Raw genomic sequence first — 19,070 nt, 5'->3', positions numbered from 1 at the left:
ATTGACTCTAATTATCGTCCATGTACAATTCATACTAAATCTGATCAACTGCTCATTCTACCTCATCTACGTTCTTGATAGCCCATCTTTGTATCAATATAATCTTTCAGGGCTCAAGTTTTCTGAGAATCGGGACCCAAATACTAGACTCAGGTTGTTTTTTTTTTTTTTTTTCATTTTGGAGTTTTAGAAATTCTTTGTTGTCATCATTTCATCATATGGCAAATGTGTGTTGGACGGGTTGCTCACATTTTGAACACATTTTAAATGTGTATTGGACGAGTAATATTATTTAGTTGGTGCATTGGTTGCAAGAAAACTTCTTCAGTCAAAGATTTGGGTCTATTCAATGTGACTCTAACATTTCGTGTTATCCTATATCATGTCACTTAACAAGTGTTATGCTCGCACAACATGAAGATGTCTCTCGGCGAGACACCTAAAACCTACATACCAAGATTTTGTGGGTAGTTGGAATCGCACTGGCCAAATCAATCACTTCCAGAACACATCTCACCAAATGCGTCTCCCATTTGCAGTGTTCTATCCAAAAACAAACCATCGTTAGTCCACGGAATTGGAGTTTCTAAAAGCTTGAAAACAGTGAGACAGATTACCAAGTAAACTAAAAGTGCTTGTGGTGCTTGCGTGTCGGTTCCAACTCCCAGTTGACCGCATCATGATTGGATACCACGTGTCGGCGAACCAGAGAGTTGTTGTGTCAAACTTTTTCTTTGGCACGAAATTCGCGGCAAGATCGGTTGCTTTTCTGTGTGTTTGTGTTGTCCAATGAAAAGGCGTCACACAACACGCAGTTTGAGATATGAGCGCATGATTGAATGAATGAATCCACCTGTCTGTCCCAAAAAATGTAGAGAGAGAAAGTAGGAGAGAGAAGAAGAATTTGGTACATCTCCCCCAACATAACAGTGCACTCGTAATCCGCCACGTAACCTTTCGCAGCCAAATCTTTACCCAGAATTTCAGAGCCATGACGTGACAGGGTTGGTGGTCGCTCATGCATGGAAACGAAATGGAAAATTTGATATTTAATTTTTTGTCACAATTTTCAAAAAAAAAAAAAAAAAAAAAAAAACAAAAGAAAAAGGGTTCAGGGCAAAGCAACGATAATTTCTTTTTTTGGAGGCATAAAAATACACAGAAACATTTTAATCTCTTTTTGATAATTATAATGTAATTTATTAAAATTGAGAATTGAATTCAAAAATAGCATGTAAAATACATACGTAAAGTTCATCATAATAATCGTATCATCGTGCTTAATTTTTAATCCCAATTCGATTTAAATATTGTGTACCAAGTTCTATGGGGTTGTTTAGTTTTATGCCTCCAAGAAAACCTACACTCTTTGTCGACTATTTAAAACAATATAAGGGACATGTGAGAGTCTTCGTTTGTTAATAAAAAAAAAAGTACGAGGGTGGATGAGTTGGTCTTATTTTTCTTTATTTTTTAAATATCAAAGTGGTGAAATTTAGATTTTTTTTTTCCAGAAGTAGTCATTCTTCTACGCTTTAGATTTTTTTTTTTGGGAAGTAGTCATTCTTACTTACAAGTCGATAACAGTTTGAGTTGTGTGTAAAAATACATTTTTTTCGTGTTTTTGATAAGTTATTTATGCATGTGTTGAATTGTGATATGGAAGAAAGGGAATGATCGACCAACATCTCTTCCAATCCAGAAGAAAAGAGTTGTGGTAGTTTCCTATTAGGCCTCGTTTAGTGGGTTGGATGAGATATGTTATAACCAATTAAAATGGACTTGAGTCAAATCTGTTGTTTGTTATGTCAAATGTAATATGGACAAGATTGGAGACGATGAGTTATGAGTCTATAATAGAATGAGTTATCTAACTTATTCTTACATATGGATTATAGGTCTTATCTTACAAATATATGACAATCAAATCATATCTCTAAGGCCCACCCATATCCAGCTCACCAAATTAGCCCTTAATTTGTTGATGTTACAAACTCAATCTTGTCATGTGACTTCAAATCTTCCAAATGTTGAAAGAGAGCATTTGTTCAAATCTCGCCTACCATTTTATTAAAACAAGGAACTCTTCCTCTTATGCAAGAAAAAAGTTTAATATGATTAAAAGATCCACTCAATTCAAGAGCTCAACCAACTAATTCCAAACAAAATAGTTATATGCTTAAAAGAATTCTTTGGGATGGTCTTGTATGGTTTGCTCTATTTAATAATAATGAATTATTAGGTGAGTAGTCTTACAAATCACCATTTTAAAGATATGATTCTTAAACCTTGGGATATTTTAGGCCCACTTATTTATTTATTTGACAATTTTATATTATTTTATTTATTAAATTGATTACGTGGGTGTGTAACTAATAGATGCCTTGCTTCGTTTAATTCCCTTCTTTAACATATCATGAACACGTGTTTGTTTCTCTTTTCCAAATTTTACCAACATTTTTTTAATATAATTTTTCAAGTTATTTATATATAAATCCAAGACCTTGCATCAATGCATTTGCACACCGTCCCTTTACGCTTCTTCTTCGTTTAGCCACTTTCTCCTTGTTCTTCCCTTCCCACCTAAAATCTGCATGCACAGTTTTGAAAACTCTGGGCAAACCCCTCAGAACACATTTTGTATCTTCTGTCATACTGTTTTCTGATCTGTTTCCAGAACCGTTCGGCAAAGTAAACGCTCTTAATCGCTTGAGCTACAAGTGATTACAAAGCAGAGAATAATATAGTTGAGTGAGCAAACTCACCATCAAACACCTTTGTTTCTTGTGTCTACTATTTTCTGATATGTTTCCAAAATTGTTTGGGTGCAAGAATAAACGTTCTTAATCACTTATGTGCCGAGGTGAGAATTAATAGTTGAGAGGGTTATGAGGTAAAGTAGCTGGGTGACTCAGCTTAACTTTTCCATCCGCTTTTGATTTAAGTTAGTTGAAGTTGGTTTGGTTGAGATATACATGAAAGTTCCACAAGAGATAGAAAATCCAAGTTTCAAGAGGCTGATATGAGTTGCCTTTGATCCAGGGAACTGAAGTTTTCAATCATTTTCCTTTCTGGGGTTTTCTGTATTTGCTTTGGCTTTTTCTTTTCCTGACTTTTGTTTGCTAGAAATAGGACAAAGCTTTCTTCTTCTTTTTTTGTGAGATCAGTGGGTCGGTAAAAAGTTAGAAAAGGAAGGTTTTGGTTCTCTAGAGACTTGAAGAAGTTGAAGGATTTCTGAAGTTTTTCTATTTATATTGTGGAATTTCAAGTTCCCATTTCTAAATGTTCATGTTTTTGAATTAGATCACAAAAGATTTGATTTTTACCGAAGGCAGTGATTGAACACTGGTAATTTTGTAAGTTGGGTTTGGAAGGTGAAGGTTAAATCTATGGAGGATTTAGCTCAGGCAGTTGCTATTCCATATAGGCTAGGTAGTTTGATCCATGAGGATTCCGCAGTAAAATCCCAGATGGAAATTACTGGCCTCAAGCTAATAGCAAACGCGTCACCTTTGTTCTTCAATAGTCCTCATGACGAAAACCGGGGAGCGGAAGTCGTGAATCGGGAAAGTCAGGAATATAGTAAGTTTAGGCCAACGTGTGACCGCGTTGGCGATGGATCGAGTACTTGTGATGCGTCCACCTCACTTTTTCCGGCCAGTGGGGATAAGAAAATGTGCGGAACAAGCTGCAGTCAGAGAGTTTTCGATTTGGATCGCGAACCCCTTTGGGGTTCCACGTCCATCATTGGAAGGAGACCGGAGATGGAAGATGACGTTGCAGTTGTGCCGCAATTTTCGCAGGTTCCGGTTCAAATGCTAATGGATGACAGTGTCTTGAATGGCATGAACCAAGGCCCAAATGACTTAACCGCCCATTTTTTTGGTGTTTATGATGGACATGGAGGTTGGCAGGTATGATAGCTTAACTGAAATTCGAATTTTTTTTCCTATAGAATTTCCATTTTTGCATAGATCAAAGAACTTCTCGTGTCGAATTACTCAACTGGATTCTCTCAATTCTGCAGGTTGCTAATTATTGTCGCGAACGCCTGCACTCTGCACTGGCCGAAGAGCTAGAAATTGCGAAAACAGGCTTACGCGGCAGAAGCAATGGGGAGGAGGGTTGGCAGGAGAGGTGGAAGGAGGCCTTCTCGAATAGTTTCTTTAAGGTGGATGCTGAGATTGGAGGAGCTCCAAGAGGCACGTATGAGAGCAAACCTGATGCTTCTTCTGGGGGAGCTCCAGGAGGCCTTCTCCAACCTATGGCTCCTGAAACCGCCGGATCAACTGCTGTAGTCACCGTAATTTGTCCAACGCATATTATCGTAGCAAACTGTGGCGACTCAAGAGCAGTATTGTGTAGAGGGAAAGTTTCTGTGCCCTTGTCAGTAGATCACAAGGTAAGGCCTTTAATTTTTGTAGTTTTCCATTATTTCATCCATTTTGCATCTCACAAAATCTTAAGTGCAACCGCGTGTTTATCATCCCGGTCGTGCCTAAGTTTCTAGAGAGACTGATTAGGTTTTGTTCTGGTTTTAGCCAGATAGAGAAGATGAATATGCAAGGATAGAGGCTGCAGGAGGCAAGGTCATACAGTGGAATGGTTCACGTGTTTTCGGTGTTCTTGCAACGTCAAGATCCATTGGTACAAACCTTGGAAACTCATTTTGTGCTTGTATGTATGGTCTGAGTTTGATTTTATTCATGCTGATGGAGATGTTCAATCTAATCAGGGGACCGATATTTGAAACCGTGGATTATACCGGATCCAGAAGTAGTGTTTGTTTCTCGAGAAAAGGAAGACGAGTGCTTAATTCTAGCCAGCGACGGGTTGTGGGATTTCATCACAAACCAGGAGGCCTGCGACATTGCACGAAGGCGGATCCTTCTGTGGCACAAGAAGTACGGCGATACCATGTCAACGGAACGGCGCGAGGGAGCTGATCCTGCTGCTCAATCTGCAGCAGACTATCTCTCAAGGCTTGCCATGCAGAAGGGGAGCAAAGACAACATCACTGTTATAGTAGTAGACTTGAAATCCACAAGGAAGTTTAAGAAAAAACCCTAATTAGAATTAAAATTGGTAATCAGAGATCTTATCTTAATCACCAAAATGACGCAACCCTAAGTTTTTCACCTGGGTTGGGTGACACGGAGAAATTTTTGGTGTGACCGTCACACCACGTGGTTAATTGTGTGAATGATAGGTTGATAAAATCACGTGACGGAGTGACAACCACAGTGAAAAATCTCTCCACAACTATAGCGTTTAAGAATTATTTCGCCTTCCTTTGCGTTGTTCTTACTATATTATTAATTTGTACATGAACACAGAAGTCCAACGAATTACAATGGTGTTTTTTTTATGTTCCTTTCCTTCTTGTTTGATAATCTCTCCAACAATCCGACCGCATAAACCACAATCCAGAAGAAATTACTTGCACAGAAGGAAAATTACATAACACAGATGAATGAATTTGCAATCGTAAAAGACGAACAAATGCTTTCGACACTAGACAGATGAACAGATTTCCAAGTGCATTTGACGAACAACAAACAAATTTCCCCCAACAATCATAAACCTCAAATTTATGGAAAGTTGCTCGCTTTCCAGCGTTGAATGCAAAGTATACTTCTTTCATTGGTGTGCTGATATAGCAATTGGGTATCGGAGTGTACAGTCGAATCGACTTATCAAGGAGGAGAAACCAGTCACTTACAAGTTACAAGAAGCATTTCCAATACGGCAGGAAAAAGTACGACTCATTCTACAATCCAATCTTTCGTTGAACAAGGTCTCTAGGCATACATTAGATTACAGTTCTAATTCAATCTTGGTAAGCAAGACAAAACTTCAAACATCTCACGTAAAGGAGTTTCAAGAAAAAAATGAGTACAGTATAAATATTTGAACAGAAAACGGCATAACAAAGAAAATAAGCTTAATTTTCATCCACCATACAAAAAGAAATTCTGCAGAACCAAAAAATACTATCGAGGACATGCCATAGCAGTGATTCTTCATTTCCGCAACTGTCTTCATCCACGAGACCAAATTACACTAATAAAGAAAAGCAATGAATTTTCGAATTTCAGTTTCAATAGTGAATCCAAGATGTGAACCGAAATACAGATGTGAATATACCAGCTAGTTTTAAAATGTTGCAAGGGGAGATCCTGCTTCAGCGAAGTAAGAGGAAAGGTCAATATGCAAGTCATCGTACATGCTGATGAAAGGATGTCTCTGAAATGAGACCAAAAGACAAAGACCAAATCAGATTGAAAGTATCCACAAAATCCAGCAAACTTGTACGAGGAAGAAGAAACTGGGACAAAGGGTTTCATGGGCCGTACCAGGAGATCTTGAGCTGACGGTCTATCCTTCGGATCTTTCTGTACACTGAGATAAAGAAAAGATCCCCAAGGTAGGGTTAGTAACCTCAAAGAGCAAGAACATAAAAGGATAAACATTCGAGATAAACGGGAAAAAAAATAAATGAACATCAACAAAGTTAAAAACAGCAACTTCATCAACAGACAACGCAATGAGTAGAAACTCAATCACGCAAAGAGAATTCGAAGGAAACCCAAGTTTCTTGTGGTTCGATGGTTCAGTCCTTTTGGGGATGGACGGAAATGACCGAAAAATAACAAATGGCAAATGAAATTTAACTAATACAACCTTAGAGAATACAGTTGGTTCAAAATTGCTATTACAGGCGTAAACCATTGGATAGGAAGATGAGGACTAGTATTTTACAAGTGAGAATCGTTAACCAAAAATTACAAGTGAGAAATAACATAAAAATATTTAATTTTAGAATATCACAAACTTAATACGAGCGGAAAAATTAAGCTTTACCATGCAGAAATAAATGAGCAGAACTCCGGAGAAAATTGATCGGAAGGGGCACAAGGTGCTGGTCCGTCAACGATGGCACTCATAAGCTCAAAAAAGTTAAACCATGCTTCACTTTGATCAGGTGGTACATATGGGAATTGACCTGTTGCACACTCGAGCAGTACTAACCCCAGGCTCCAAATGTCACTTTTGTAGCTATAACTGCGACAAGCGATTCTCTCTGGCTGCAAAACAAATTTTAACAGAAACAGTTAGTGCCTGCAACTCAAGAGCCCTGAACAAGAAAACATGATGCTTGTATACAATAATAAGTAAGTTACTCACCGACATATAGTTGTATGTGCCAATGAAAGTATTTGCCTGTTCGGACGTGCTTGCCTTTATTGCACTCACACCAAAGTCCGTTATCTTAACTTCTCCTCTATGATTGATTAACAAATTGGAAGGTTTGAAGTCCCGATGGATGATGTGCTTTTCATGATGAAGATAGCACAAACCCTGCAGCACCTGCATCAACAAGAAATGGAGAAAACAACACGTTATAATTAGTATTTATCAAAGTACGAAAGGCAGAGAGTTTCAGGTCTCATACGTCAAGGTGAAGTAACTTGCCTGCTTACAAATGGCAGCAAGATAAAACTCTGGAATCGTTTTGACCTTCTTCAGAAGATTTGCCAAAGACCCACCATCCATGTACTCTAGGATGATTGAAATGGTACCGTTATCGTAGAAGGACTGGTAACATACAACAATGTTTGGACATTGTGATGATTGATTAATTTTCAATTCCTGTACAATCTGCTTGCGGATAGACTCTTCAATGTTCATCTGAATTACCTGAAATTGGGATAAGGACAACATAAAGCAAACGACACAATATGCAGAAATATCCAATCGAAGGTATATCGGTGGATATCTCTACAATCTACAAAAGCATGAAGATAATTCTAACAGTGTGAATTTCAAACATGTAAGGAGTGGTGTTTATAATTAAGGAATCTTAACTCAAAGAAGTTCCTGAAACAGTAAGAATTTTGAAATAGCTCTACAAGAGACCTCTACTACTCGACTTTACTCATCTCAAGATTCAAACACGATTGCAGCTTACAGCATAACTTTTGGAAATCCATCTTTAGGCTAACACATGAAGAAAGTTGAGGTTAGCCCAACCTCTTATAGTACCTTGCAAGGTTTCTCCTTTCACCGATGTGTGACTCGTTTACCTTCACATCCTCACAACAGACAGCGCACACAAATATTTGGAAAATTAAAATGGTGCTAAGGCACAACACGGTATTGATCATACCTCCAAAAAACGAGCCCAACCTTCTACGCTACACAAGGAGTTACTCGACTTGGGAAAACATGAACAAATAATATGAAAATTATGGGCCTTCCGCCATACCTTTAATGCAAAAAACTGGTGAGTCCATTTGTGCTGAACCAATTGCACAACCCCACCATTTCCCTTGCCAATAACCTTAATCGCATCGAGGTCGGCTAAAATCATCTGGTTGTCTGATGCTTGAATAGGTGGCGGCTGAGCATTTGCATTCACATTCACAACCAAAACAAAAACACATCAAAAACCTTTCTTTCTTATATATTCACAACATCACAGTGCATAACCTTGAGTAATAAGCAAACCCCATTTTCTAATCACAACAATGCTCACCAAATTGGCAAAATTTAACCCAATTCACTTCAAAGATTCAATCTTTACATTTCACAAAATTGAACAGAAATCTTCTGAGAAAAATCTTACAAATTCAACTTCTCTATGAGAAACGATCCGAACCCCTTGTTTATTAACCAGGAGATCGCCATCCTTAAACGTGCCGCTTTGAGTCCTGCCATACCACAAAACTCGTAATATACATATGTATATAGATACGTACACACACACACATATCTAGAGAGAGAGAGAGAGAGAGGGGGAGAGAGAGAGAGAGAGAGAGAGAGAGAGGGAGAGTTACAAGAACTTAGAGATGAAAATTTCATCAGGAGGAGGGAGAGTGAGCTTGAGGTTGGGTCCTAAGCTTCCTGTCTTCATGACTATGTGAGCTTTTCTTGTTTTTGCTTATTGTTCTTCTTCGAAGCACTTCTTCTGGTGCTTCTGCGTTTGGTCTTCACAGTCTGTGAGTTGAAGTCAGTCACTTGGAATTTACAGAATGTCGACAAAATGTTTTATTTAACTAATATGTAATTAAGGAAATAAGGTGGGTCCCCACTTGGACTAGTAATAGTGCTGTGTTTCCAGCTTCAACTTTTGGTTGGGAAATTTTGGAAGGTTGGCGGAGACTCGTCCCACTCAAAAAAACCTTTGCAAAATGGGTGGGGAAGAAGATGGAACCGTCAACTTTTTGTTAATACCCTTCAACCCCTTTTTTTTTTTTTTTTTTTTTTTTTAGATTAAAACGTGAGTTTTTGCCACTTAGTACCACATACTGTTAATATTTTTCTTCATTTGAAAGTGAATTGTCTTAAGTTCAAATATTATAGATGACGAATTCGATACAAAATTAGGTTGCTCATTCTCATTTTTCCTAGTGTAAGAATATTGATATATTCAAAAATAAAAAACAACGTAAGTTTCTACCTTCAATTGTTAAATTCTTGATTTTGACTTAAATGTATTTTTCTTGTACGCATGATATACAGAGGTAGAGGAAGGAAACTGAAAGTCGGAGTGCACGGCTTAGATGCTCCTGATTTTTATAAGACGGAAAGTTTGAAACTCGATCTTATACAATTGTTCCACATGTTATGTATTCATATGACTAATCTGAACTCTTGAACATTGACAAAAAAAAAATTGTAAACACTTGAACAATAGTCAAAATAATAAATATAATAATTTATATAATTCTTGTCAAGCAATTCAATTTTTTTTTTTTTTGTACAGCTTGAATTAGAATATAAATTACATAAACAAAATTAAGTGTACGAACTCAAATTACGTACATGAGACATGAACACTGCTCTGGTCTAATAAGCCATTTCTATTGAAAAAATTTCAATGCGCTTGAAACACGGAATGATGTACTGCAGGTCATTATAAAAGTGAATACAAGTTTTATATTTTAAGTATCCCATTACTTATATAATAACATTTTATGTAACACTTCCTGTTTTGAATACACAGAAAAATCTTTTCATCTCAACGAAGAGGTTGCATAATTTCTATTTTATTGAAAAGATGAAAAAGGAAAAGGAAAAGTCAAGGCACGTGTGAAGTGTGAAATGAGGTTATACATAAAATTTAGACGCACTAATTCACATGATTGACTGCTTGAAAATGGGCTTGAAAATTGTTGACAGATCTTTGGTTCACACTTTGCCTTGAATAGTTGCTTGTTAGTTGGTTAATCGTGAGGCCACAAATACAAACGGGATCCATATACTCTACGACTTCCAATCACTCTCACAGCTTCCATTTTGATAAATTATGTAGGATTAGTATGTCATTCATGACATAAATATATCGTCACCAACTCACAGCAACTTACCATTTCCATCTACAACTAGCGCATGTAAATAATTATATGTTGTTGACGGAAATAGGTTTCACAACTCGTTAACAGTGTAATTAACTATTTAAGGGTGCTTGAATGATTGTCGTTAACAAATTCTAACTAACTTTCATGCATGCATTTGTAGATGAAAGGTAGCCTTCACAATTTGTCAACAAATATTAAGGCTCTAAAAGGCGTTAGGTGATAGTTGGTAGGCGTGCGGGGGCCTCGAGCCTAGACATTTAAGGCAAGTCTAGACGTTATTTCTTACTTTTCAAACGTCCAAAGATTAATTGAAATAGTGAACTGTCTTTAAAACTATATAATTTACTATTTAAGCACGTATAATCAACACGTCAACAAATGTAAATACTATTCATGCATGCATAAACGACGATTGTAGCTAACAGGATTCAGCATTAACCTTGGTGCATGCATTTGTTGCTAACAGGATTCAGCATTAACCGTGGCACATAGGAAAATTGATGTCTTGTCTTTGTGTGCCTTACTTTTTATTTTCTGTTAGTGTTTACCATAGAAGACAGTACAGGACACCGTTTTAGTTGTCACCTTCCTTTTTTCATTTTTTTTGGATAAGGATAAAAAGATATTTCGGCACAAGAAGATAATGGTTGGTATATGTTATCAACAAAGAAGATCATGTCATGTGTATAAATAGAAGAGAAACTATGAGGGCACTAGATGCAAAAGATGATGAACTTCACCAAGTTATGACTCGTTTGATACGTCGTATTATACTATAATAAATTAAACTCGATCATACATATACCACAATTTGAATGTTGAATGGTAGTTTGACTACGGTACAGAAGACTGTGCTGGAGGAATATGAGATGTTGTTGTTGTTTTGATATATATCAAATGACGGAATGAATCGAAGATCAAAATAAAAAGCGCGCGAATCGAGTATCAAGGATACAGCTTTACGAATTGGCTTATGACATGCCTTTTTGAAGAGAATGGTGATGCGCTTGAAACTTAAGTGTTTTGCCATGGGTTAGGTTTTTAAGGAATCTACATATCTCATCACATATTTAGCTTTTCAATCTTCAAAGGTGGCGAATCAACCTATTGGGTAGATAACCGTTAAGACCTGTTTAATTTGGTATTACCCAATCTAGAGATGAGATTAGTAGTAGTGATGATGGTATAAGGTGAAATTGAATTAAATGGGTCTTAAGAGCAACTCCACCCCATCCAAATAGGTTGGTCCAAAGTCCCCCAAAACAGCCTAGTCCCCTAATTAAAAACCCACTCCACCCTACCCAATAGGTTGGCCCAAAGTCCACCCCAGCCCGGCCCATCTAACGTCAGCCTCAGGCAGAGTTTTTTTTGTGGCTGGAGCGTGGGAAACACGCGCGTTCCTGACAGCTCGCAGAGGGGAGCCCACGTTGTAGGCACACTAACTAGACGTCAGACTTGGGCCACGTGGCGCGGTGCTGGCTGTTGGATTTCCAATGACTAGTTTTTTTTACTGTTGGATTTCCAACGGTAAAAAAAATTTGAATTCAAAATATAACGGCCAATGACGTGGCGAAATCAGGACCATTCGATTTCCAAATCAACCATCTAGGTTTTTCATCCAAAAAACATTTTAAAAAATGTCAGAAATCTTATCGTTGACCACGTGTCCACTTTTGGGCTATTGGATTTCAATCTTTTAGAAATTCAACGGTCCATATTAATTACTTAATAAAAATTGTTTAAAAATATAGAAAAAATTAAAACGAAAATTTAATTTTTTTTCTATAAATACCTAACCATCATCTTCTACCTTACCCTACATTTCTATAAATACCTAACCGTCATCTTCCACATTATACTTTCGGATAATGACACATGGTGTGACAAGATTGGTTAAAAATCCTATATGAAATTTTAAAAAAAAAAAATTATTATTTTGTAAAAAATTTTAATACAAAATAACTAAACTGTTGCCAGCTCATTTTTTTAGGTGTGGAAATGCACTTGGTCAATTACTGTTCATTACAGTCAATTACTATTCATTTGGGTGGATTAAATGGATTTTGGGCCAACTTATTTTTTAAAGAGTGGAGTTGCTCTAATGATACCTGTATCAACCCAATGAGTTAATTTGTCACCTTTTTTACAGAGATTCCCTTAGTCTTATTTCTTAGGCTTTTTAACCAAAATGGTCCATGAGAGTTGCATAACGCATAACTTTGGTCCTTGAGATTTAAAATCAATATAAGTGGTCCATGAGATTGTCCACCATTCATCATTTTGGTCTTTAGGTTAAAAAACTCAGTTAAGTTGAGGGTATTTTTGTCAAATCAAATTCTCCACATGCTTTTTCACCCTTTTTCTCTCATTTCTCTCATTTCTCTAAAAAAAAAAAAAAAAAAAAACCCTATGTTGCTAATTTTGGCAGTGATATCAACTCTTCAACTATTATTAAAAACGATTTGGCATCAAACTCAAATAAATCATCGCAAACGGTACTTGACTTTTTCCCTTTCATGAATTTTTGGAAAAAAAATTGTACAGTTTGCACACTTGAATATAATGAAATGAATGGTTCAAACTATGGTATATCCATAGACAAGGCTAAATCAATAGAATCAACAAAAAAGAGATACCATGTTCCATTACATGAAATTTTCAACATGATTAGCATTGTAACTTGCAAAATATCCCAAAGCAAAATATGTTCAAATGTTCAACATCAAAAAACAATATCCCACATGTTTAACAGCAAGATCAAACTCTAAATGTTCAACTACAAAATCAATATCCAACTGTTCTAATTCAAAAAGAAGAAGAAAATAAATTGTTGCAGCTCGTTTTCTTCCATTTGTGCAATGATATCCAAACTACAAACTCCCTCCATGCTCAAGGCTTCCAGGACTTGCCTCTCTTTGCTGGTGATTTGTATCGTTTGTTGGTAGGTTGTGATTGTGGTGGCACTACTTGGGAAGTGACACCAATGCAGCCTTGTACCTGTTGAAAACCAAATGATAATACCTTACACTTAGTCACCCTATAAAATCCAAATCGTACTCCTTTTATCACAATTTACACAAGTTATTGTTGAAAAAAAAAGGAAAAGAATAAACAATAGAAAAACTAAAGGGCTACTGAATGTACCATTTGAACTTGTGGAGTGGGTTGTGAGCTAGATACTATGCCTCTCCCTCTTCCCATGCCCTGCCCCTCCCCACCTACAATATCAACCAATTTAATGGACTTCACTTTCATTATCAAAATCTACAATTAAAAAATAAAAAAAAATACAGCACAAAACAGATTATACCTCGGTGTTGCTTTCCAACTATGAATGTGAATGGAAGGCACAACTTCAACAAAAAAATAGGCTTATTAAATGTGAATGGAAAGCACTCAATCAATAAGCTTGTCAAAAGGAAGAAAATGTTGCAAAAAGGTTAGATGTCAAAAACCAGAGGACCCTACTTCCTCATATATTTCCTACTCTTATTCAATGCCAAAACCTTTAAACTATTCCACACCACAAGACAGCAGTAAACATGCACCACTATATTTGGGAGCCTCCCAAATCTGCGAAAATGGTCTACCATGTGGCAGTCAACTTCACTGCCTCGCAATTCACCAATTCGAAAAGATTTCGTACCAATTTCTGATTTTCAGTCTTGGTTCTACTCGAATTGAATCTATGTCACCCAAACCCCCAATTCAGAAACCCTAATCACTTTTTCCCTTTTCTCTATCAACCCACGAGGACGAATTGACGAGAGACATGAGAACTTTGGTAGAAAAGATGAGAGAGATGAGAGAAAAAGGGTGAAAAAGGAAGTGGAGAATTTAATTTTACAAAAATACCCTTAACTTAACGGAGCTTTTTAACATAAATACCAAAATGATCGATGGTGATTTTGAATCTCAATGATTAAAGTTATGAGTTATGCAAATCTCAAAAACAATATTGACTAAAAAGCCTATTTCATATACTACGTCCTTTTGAGTAGTGGTAAAGAACTTCATTACCTTTTAAATTCCAGTGACCGTTTAACTACCGTTCCCGCCAACTCCCCATCTTCTCGACCTTCACCCACTCCGGTAATCCTGAGCTCCACTCTACAACCATGAGCAGAGCATGCCGTGAGGCGGAGCGGCGAGTCCTCCGCCTCCTCCATGGCCACAAAACCCGAACCCATCTCCGCCAAATCCACGCCCACCTCCTCCGCCATGGCCTTGGCCAAGTCAATCAAGTCCTCGCCCACTTCGTCTCCGTTTGTTGGTCACTCAACAAAATGAGCTACGCAAATCGCATTTTCAATCAAACCCACAACCCCAACATCCTCCTCTTCAATTCCATGGTCAAAGGATTCTCACTCTGCAAACCCTTCGAACAATCCCTATACATTTTCTCTCTCATGAAATACCAGAGCATCCGCCCCGACGAGTACACTTACGCGCCGTTGCTCAAGTCATGCTCGAACATTTGCGATTACAGACTAGGCCAGTGCGTCCATGGACAGATTCTAAGAGTTGGGTTTGAATGGTTTAGTTCGATTAGGATTGGAGTTATTGAGCTTTATGTAACTTGTGGGAGAATGGGGGATGCTGAGAAGGTGTTTGATGCTTTGTCTCAGAGAGATATCATCGTTTGGAATTTGATGGTTCGTGGGTTTTGCAAGACAGGTGATGTCGATAAGGGATTGTGTTTGTTTAAGCAGATGGGTGAACGGAATGTTGTTTCTTGGAACTCGATGATTTCTTGCTTAGCGCATAGTGGGCGAGATAGTGAGGCTTTGGAACTTTTTCGTGAGATGCTTGATCAGAGTTTTGAACCAGATGAAGTGACTGTGGTTTCGGTTTTGCCTGCGTGTGCTCATTTGGAAGCTGTTGAAGTTGGGAAATGGATACACTCTTATACGGATTCTAAAGGACTTCTGCAAGAAGTTGTATCAGTAGGGAATTCACTTATAAACTTTTATTTTAAATGTGGAGACTTGGACGCTGCTTGTAGTGTTTTCGACCAAATGCCTTGCAAAAACGTTGTTTCCTTGAACACTCTGATTTCGGGATATGCTTTTAATGGGAAAGGTGAACTTGGGATCAGCTTGTTCGAGGAGATGATAAGCAAGGGCGAGAGACCTAATGATGCAACATTTGTTGGGGTTTTAACATGTTGTGCTCATGCAGGCTTGGTGGAAAAGGGAAAGGATTTGTTTGCTTCAATGATTGAGACTCACCAAATTGAGCCAAAACTAGAGCATTATGGATGTATGGTTGATGTTCTCGGGCGAAGCGGACAGGTGAGGGAGGCTCATGACCTGATTAAGAGTATGCCTACGAAACCGAATGCTGCTTTATGGGGTGCACTGCTAGGTGCTTGCTCTAGTCACGATGAAGTAGAGCTCGCGGAACTTGCAGCTAAAGAGCTTATCAATATCGAACCATGGAATTCAGGTAATTATGTGTTGCTGTCAAATATTTATGCAGAAGAAGGCAGGTGGGACGAAGTTGAGAAAGTTAGAGATTTGATGAGGGAAAACTGCATCATAAAAGCACCAGGGCAGAGTGCAATTGAGTAGTCATGAATTTTAAGTTCAGTGAAGATGTAACCTTCATTTTTCGACTTCGGACTTCCATAAACAGTTTTTTCTTTTAATTCTCTAAGAGAGCTGACATTGTAGCCATGTTCCGACCTTATTGAAAACTATAGCGTCGGACATAGAAGTTACAAAAGAAATCTACACACGAAATCTACACGCTATGTAGATTACACAAACGGTTGTCAAAATTTACAGAGAGATAGCTGCCAAGGAACAACTTTCCCCAAAGCACATTTTTGCTGCTAATCCTCATCTGCAAACCACACGGCATATTCTACAACGGCGATCAAATTGGTTTTAATCTTCTACAATGTTGATGGTAAACTTTGATAGCATCTCTGGAACACCTGATATTATAGGTCCATACGTCTGTGGAACACAATAAGACTAATTCAATCTCCCATCACATGTTCAAAAGCTTACAGACATGTACGGACACAAATTTTAAGATTCATTTACCTCGTTGTTTTTGGCGATCTGGCACAAGGGAATAGCAAGCAGTTTTTGGTTTTTTGGCGCAACGAACTTCCAACAATCTGGTAACTGGACAACGTAGAGTTTTGTGCACTCCTACATAATGACATAAACATAAGAAATCACGCTTCTTGGCATCCATATGAAGCAGCCTTGTTAGGAGGGGAAACACATTAACTGATGAATCGATGACATAATATGATACTTCATGCCCAATATTATACATCAAGGGAGTGCTACGATCAGTTGCACACCCAGGCGGGCAGATCCTAGCCACAAGGCACAGCCAAATCAGCACCAGCGTGTTGCCAACTGATCCTAGCACCCCGCTATACATCAATTATTATGATCTTAACAGATTGGTTGCCACGTCGATTATTCAGTTAACTGTTAACTACCACATGTTAGAGGGAGACCGAGCGCATTACCTTTGGGCTTTCAACTCTGGTTGGCAAGTCCCGGCAGAGCAATGATTCGAAGTCGTGCCTCAACCATGCCCCAAGACATTCCCCAACCTAAACATTGAAACAATTTACACCAACAAGTTTTCAACATGAATACCACCCGAAAACAAAACAACATATTTCCATGTTCCCTACCTCCCAAGGAATCCCATCACCATCAGCATTGATACATAGCTTCCTCGACAGCTTACGTTTCAATCCGTTGATCTCTGCGAGTTCAAACAGCTTCCATTTCTGTAAAACCTCACAACATTTTCAAGTCCTTATTTCGACGAAACTGATGAGTTAAATTCACCTGATTCGCCGGGTCTTAGGCGGCCCCCGGGCAGCTTAAAAATGCAGTTTCTTATTTGCAAGAGTAGCACATGAGGATGTTTGAACAACTCAACCTGAATTATGGTGAAGGCAATATCAAATTTACTCACATTTTCGATATCGAAATCCCTCGCCCCGTAATTTACATTAGATTAATTAGAATATCGCTCGAATAAAAATAAATAAATAAATAAATAATAAAACATGTTGCTTGATAAGAACAAAGAAAACCAACCAGAAGAACCGCTTCCACACAAGTCCTCAATCCATAAGCAGCATAACTATATTTCAACAAGCACAAAACCAAAATTAATATTTCTAATTTTTTTAAGCAAAAACTGATGAAAATAAAGGAAACCCAATTGAAAATACACAAATAAATAAATAAAAACCCAAGAAAAAAAAAGTAAGTACTTGGACTTTAATCTGTGAAGACGATCGGCCGGAGCTTCGACCTTGACAGGAATGGCTTCCTTGGAAGCGAAGTAGTAGCTGCTGAGAGGGTATATGTCCAGCGTACGGCTCTGATCATCGCTGTCACGATGATCAAGACCGTTGCTGTCTGACACGTGTAAGGAACCCCTTTCATCCCCCATTTTTCAAGTGTCCCTCTCTCTCTGGGATTCTTGTGAAGTGAAGCACTGATAGGACGGGAAGAACTGAAATTTCAGGCGCAGGAGGAGAAATAAATAGGAAAGGGGAGAGAGGAGGAGGGACGGGGAGAGAGAGAGAGAGAGAGAAAGAGAGAGAGAAGGGAAAGGTGGCCTGTGTATGGAGTTTGGTAACGAATTCTTGTGTCGTCTCTCGAACGTGGCGTTCCGGAGAGACCTGGAGAATTGGCTACTTGGCTACTTGTCACTAGTGAGAGAAGAACAACGGGGATATACCGCACCGTGTCGTTTGTGTCAACTTTAACAATGCTACGTGAAAAAAATTTATTTGTGTTTTTTATTTTATACAGAATGCTACAATAACAATATACTCGTGTCATATCAAAATAACATGTCTTGGGTTTTTTAGCACAATACATCATAGTAGCAATATGTTGTATATGTGTTATGTAGGAAGGTGGTAGGGGATTTTTCATGGGCTTGGATATGTTTTTGGTGTTTTTTTTGTGGGTTCTTTGGGTCCAAATATGGACTCGTTTTGTCCCCACTGAAGCCTGATTTGCTTGGTGACCCAATAAAATTCCACCAACAAATGCAAATTTCGTTTTTGCTCTTGGCCACAAACAATAATGTAAATTATACAATTTCAATTTTCTTTGTGAAAAATGTAACTATTATATTGGATGTAAAAATTGACAAGATCTAAATTATGTGGAGGAAGGCATTTCTGATTTCAGATGGAGAAGTGCGCAGAATGATAACCGATAAGGTTCGAATATAAGTTTTAGTTCAAGTGATATGAGACGAATAAAATGAGAGTAAATTTGATTGACAAGGTAATTATAAGATTTTTTTTTTTTTTTTTAAAAGGGGATCAGCTCGTTTAGTCCACTTTCGCGAGGATAGAGAAGGCTCACGGAGACATTTCAGTCTCCCATTGGCCACCCTCGTGTGATTCACCAACGTCAGGAATCAAACGTAAGACGTTTCGTGTGAAATACATACTTGAAATTCGTTCCCAACCACTGGACCATCTCGTGGTGGTTAAGGCAAAGAAAAGATTTGATTTATGCCTCTATATTTAACAAGCTTATAGATTGGTCCTTTGAGATTAGATATTTACAATCAAATCACACCAACTTGCAAGTTCAATCAGTGATCATTGAAACTCAAAAATATGATGAATAGTTAACCTAATTAAGAAAAACTCAATATTCATCAATTCTTGCAAGCCAAGTAACTTGAAAA

The 19,070-nt window shown here is 37.9% G+C and overlaps 4 protein-coding genes and 1 long non-coding RNA gene across 6 annotated transcripts; 2 read left to right on the top strand and 3 right to left on the bottom strand.

Annotated features, from left to right (window-relative positions):
* Positions 1 to 2,424: 2,424 nt before the first annotated feature.
* LOC137747059 (protein phosphatase 2C 77) lies at positions 2,425 to 5,368 on the top strand. Its single transcript, XM_068487064.2, has 4 exons — positions 2,425 to 3,914; positions 4,028 to 4,402; positions 4,542 to 4,647; positions 4,736 to 5,368. Exons 1-4 carry the CDS (start codon positions 3,390 to 3,392, stop codon positions 5,068 to 5,070), a joined length of 1,341 nt encoding a protein of 446 aa, XP_068343165.2. The 5' UTR covers positions 2,425 to 3,389; the 3' UTR covers positions 5,071 to 5,368.
* Positions 5,369 to 5,744: 376 nt separating this feature from the next.
* On the bottom strand, positions 5,745 to 9,173 carry LOC137747061 (mitogen-activated protein kinase kinase SIPKK). 2 transcript variants are annotated; one of them, XM_068487065.2, is made up of 9 exons: positions 8,841 to 9,173; positions 8,630 to 8,714; positions 8,270 to 8,404; positions 7,477 to 7,701; positions 7,189 to 7,371; positions 6,865 to 7,088; positions 6,357 to 6,402; positions 6,148 to 6,246; positions 5,745 to 6,063 (listed from the first exon to the last, which is right to left on the bottom strand). In XM_068487065.2, the coding sequence occupies exons 1-8, from the start codon at positions 8,915 to 8,917 to the stop codon at positions 6,157 to 6,159; spliced, it is 1,065 nt and encodes a 354-aa protein (XP_068343166.1). In that variant the 5' UTR covers positions 8,918 to 9,173; the 3' UTR covers positions 5,745 to 6,063; positions 6,148 to 6,156. The 2 variants fall into 2 exon arrangements, with proteins under 2 accessions (XP_068343166.1, XP_088544633.1); XM_088688507.1 differs by having other exon boundaries at positions 5,745 to 6,246; positions 8,841 to 9,039.
* Positions 9,174 to 12,982: 3,809 nt separating this feature from the next.
* Positions 12,983 to 13,786, bottom strand: LOC148698801 (uncharacterized). The gene is made up of 2 exons (XR_015952303.1): positions 13,509 to 13,786; positions 12,983 to 13,361 (listed from the first exon to the last, which is right to left on the bottom strand). It is a non-coding gene; the product is annotated as an uncharacterized LOC148698801 (long non-coding RNA).
* Positions 13,787 to 14,389: 603 nt separating this feature from the next.
* LOC137747443 (Tetratricopeptide repeat (TPR)-like superfamily protein) lies at positions 14,390 to 16,022 on the top strand. Its single transcript, XM_068487551.2, has one exon. It carries the CDS (start codon positions 14,483 to 14,485, stop codon positions 15,935 to 15,937), a length of 1,455 nt encoding a protein of 484 aa, XP_068343652.2. The 5' UTR covers positions 14,390 to 14,482; the 3' UTR covers positions 15,938 to 16,022.
* LOC137747445 (pre-mRNA cleavage factor Im 25 kDa subunit 1-like) lies at positions 15,990 to 18,070 on the bottom strand. The gene is made up of 7 exons (XM_068487552.2): positions 17,626 to 18,070; positions 17,447 to 17,492; positions 17,192 to 17,285; positions 17,032 to 17,105; positions 16,861 to 16,947; positions 16,418 to 16,528; positions 15,990 to 16,327 (listed from the first exon to the last, which is right to left on the bottom strand). The coding sequence occupies exons 1-7, from the start codon at positions 17,805 to 17,807 to the stop codon at positions 16,256 to 16,258; spliced, it is 666 nt and encodes a 221-aa protein (XP_068343653.2). The 5' UTR covers positions 17,808 to 18,070; the 3' UTR covers positions 15,990 to 16,255.
* Positions 18,071 to 19,070: the final 1,000 nt, after the last annotated feature.

Source organism: Pyrus communis, chromosome 2 (assembly GCF_041283825.1).
Source record: "Pyrus communis isolate YQ-2024b chromosome 2, ASM4128382v1, whole genome shotgun sequence".
NCBI classification, from domain to species: Eukaryota; Viridiplantae; Streptophyta; class Magnoliopsida; order Rosales; family Rosaceae; genus Pyrus; species Pyrus communis.
The sequence above is the reverse complement of the archived record's forward strand: the minus strand, read 5'-3'. Positions and strand labels throughout refer to the sequence as shown.

Bases quoted from the DNA above. Each gene is read 5' to 3' on its own strand.
- LOC137747059 (XM_068487064.2), top strand. From the start codon at position 3,390: ATGGAGGATTTAGCTCAGGCAGTTGCTATTCCATATAGGCTAGGTAGT. The intron at 4,403-4,541 runs GTAAGGCCTTTA...TTCTGGTTTTAG, and splicing joins CCTTGTCAGTAGATCACAAG to CCAGATAGAGAAGATGAATA. The intron at 4,648-4,735 runs GTACAAACCTTG...CAATCTAATCAG, and splicing joins TGCAACGTCAAGATCCATTG to GGGACCGATATTTGAAACCG.
- LOC137747061 (XM_068487065.2), bottom strand. From the start codon at position 8,917: ATGAAGACAGGAAGCTTAGGACCCAACCTCAAGCTCACTCTCCCTCCT. The intron at 8,715-8,840 runs GTAACTCTCCCT...GTGGTATGGCAG, and splicing joins ATTTTCATCTCTAAGTTCTT to GACTCAAAGCGGCACGTTTA. The intron at 8,405-8,629 runs GTAAGATTTTTC...GCAAATGCTCAG, and splicing joins CTCATAGAGAAGTTGAATTT to CCGCCACCTATTCAAGCATC.
- LOC137747443 (XM_068487551.2), top strand. From the start codon at position 14,483: ATGAGCAGAGCATGCCGTGAGGCGGAGCGGCGAGTCCTCCGCCTCCTC.
- LOC137747445 (XM_068487552.2), bottom strand. From the start codon at position 17,807: ATGGGGGATGAAAGGGGTTCCTTACACGTGTCAGACAGCAACGGTCTT. The intron at 17,493-17,625 runs GTACTTACTTTT...GTTGAAATATAG, and splicing joins CTTCACAGATTAAAGTCCAA to TTATGCTGCTTATGGATTGA. The intron at 16,948-17,031 runs GTAGGGAACATG...TTCAATGTTTAG, and splicing joins GTGATGGGATTCCTTGGGAG to GTTGGGGAATGTCTTGGGGC.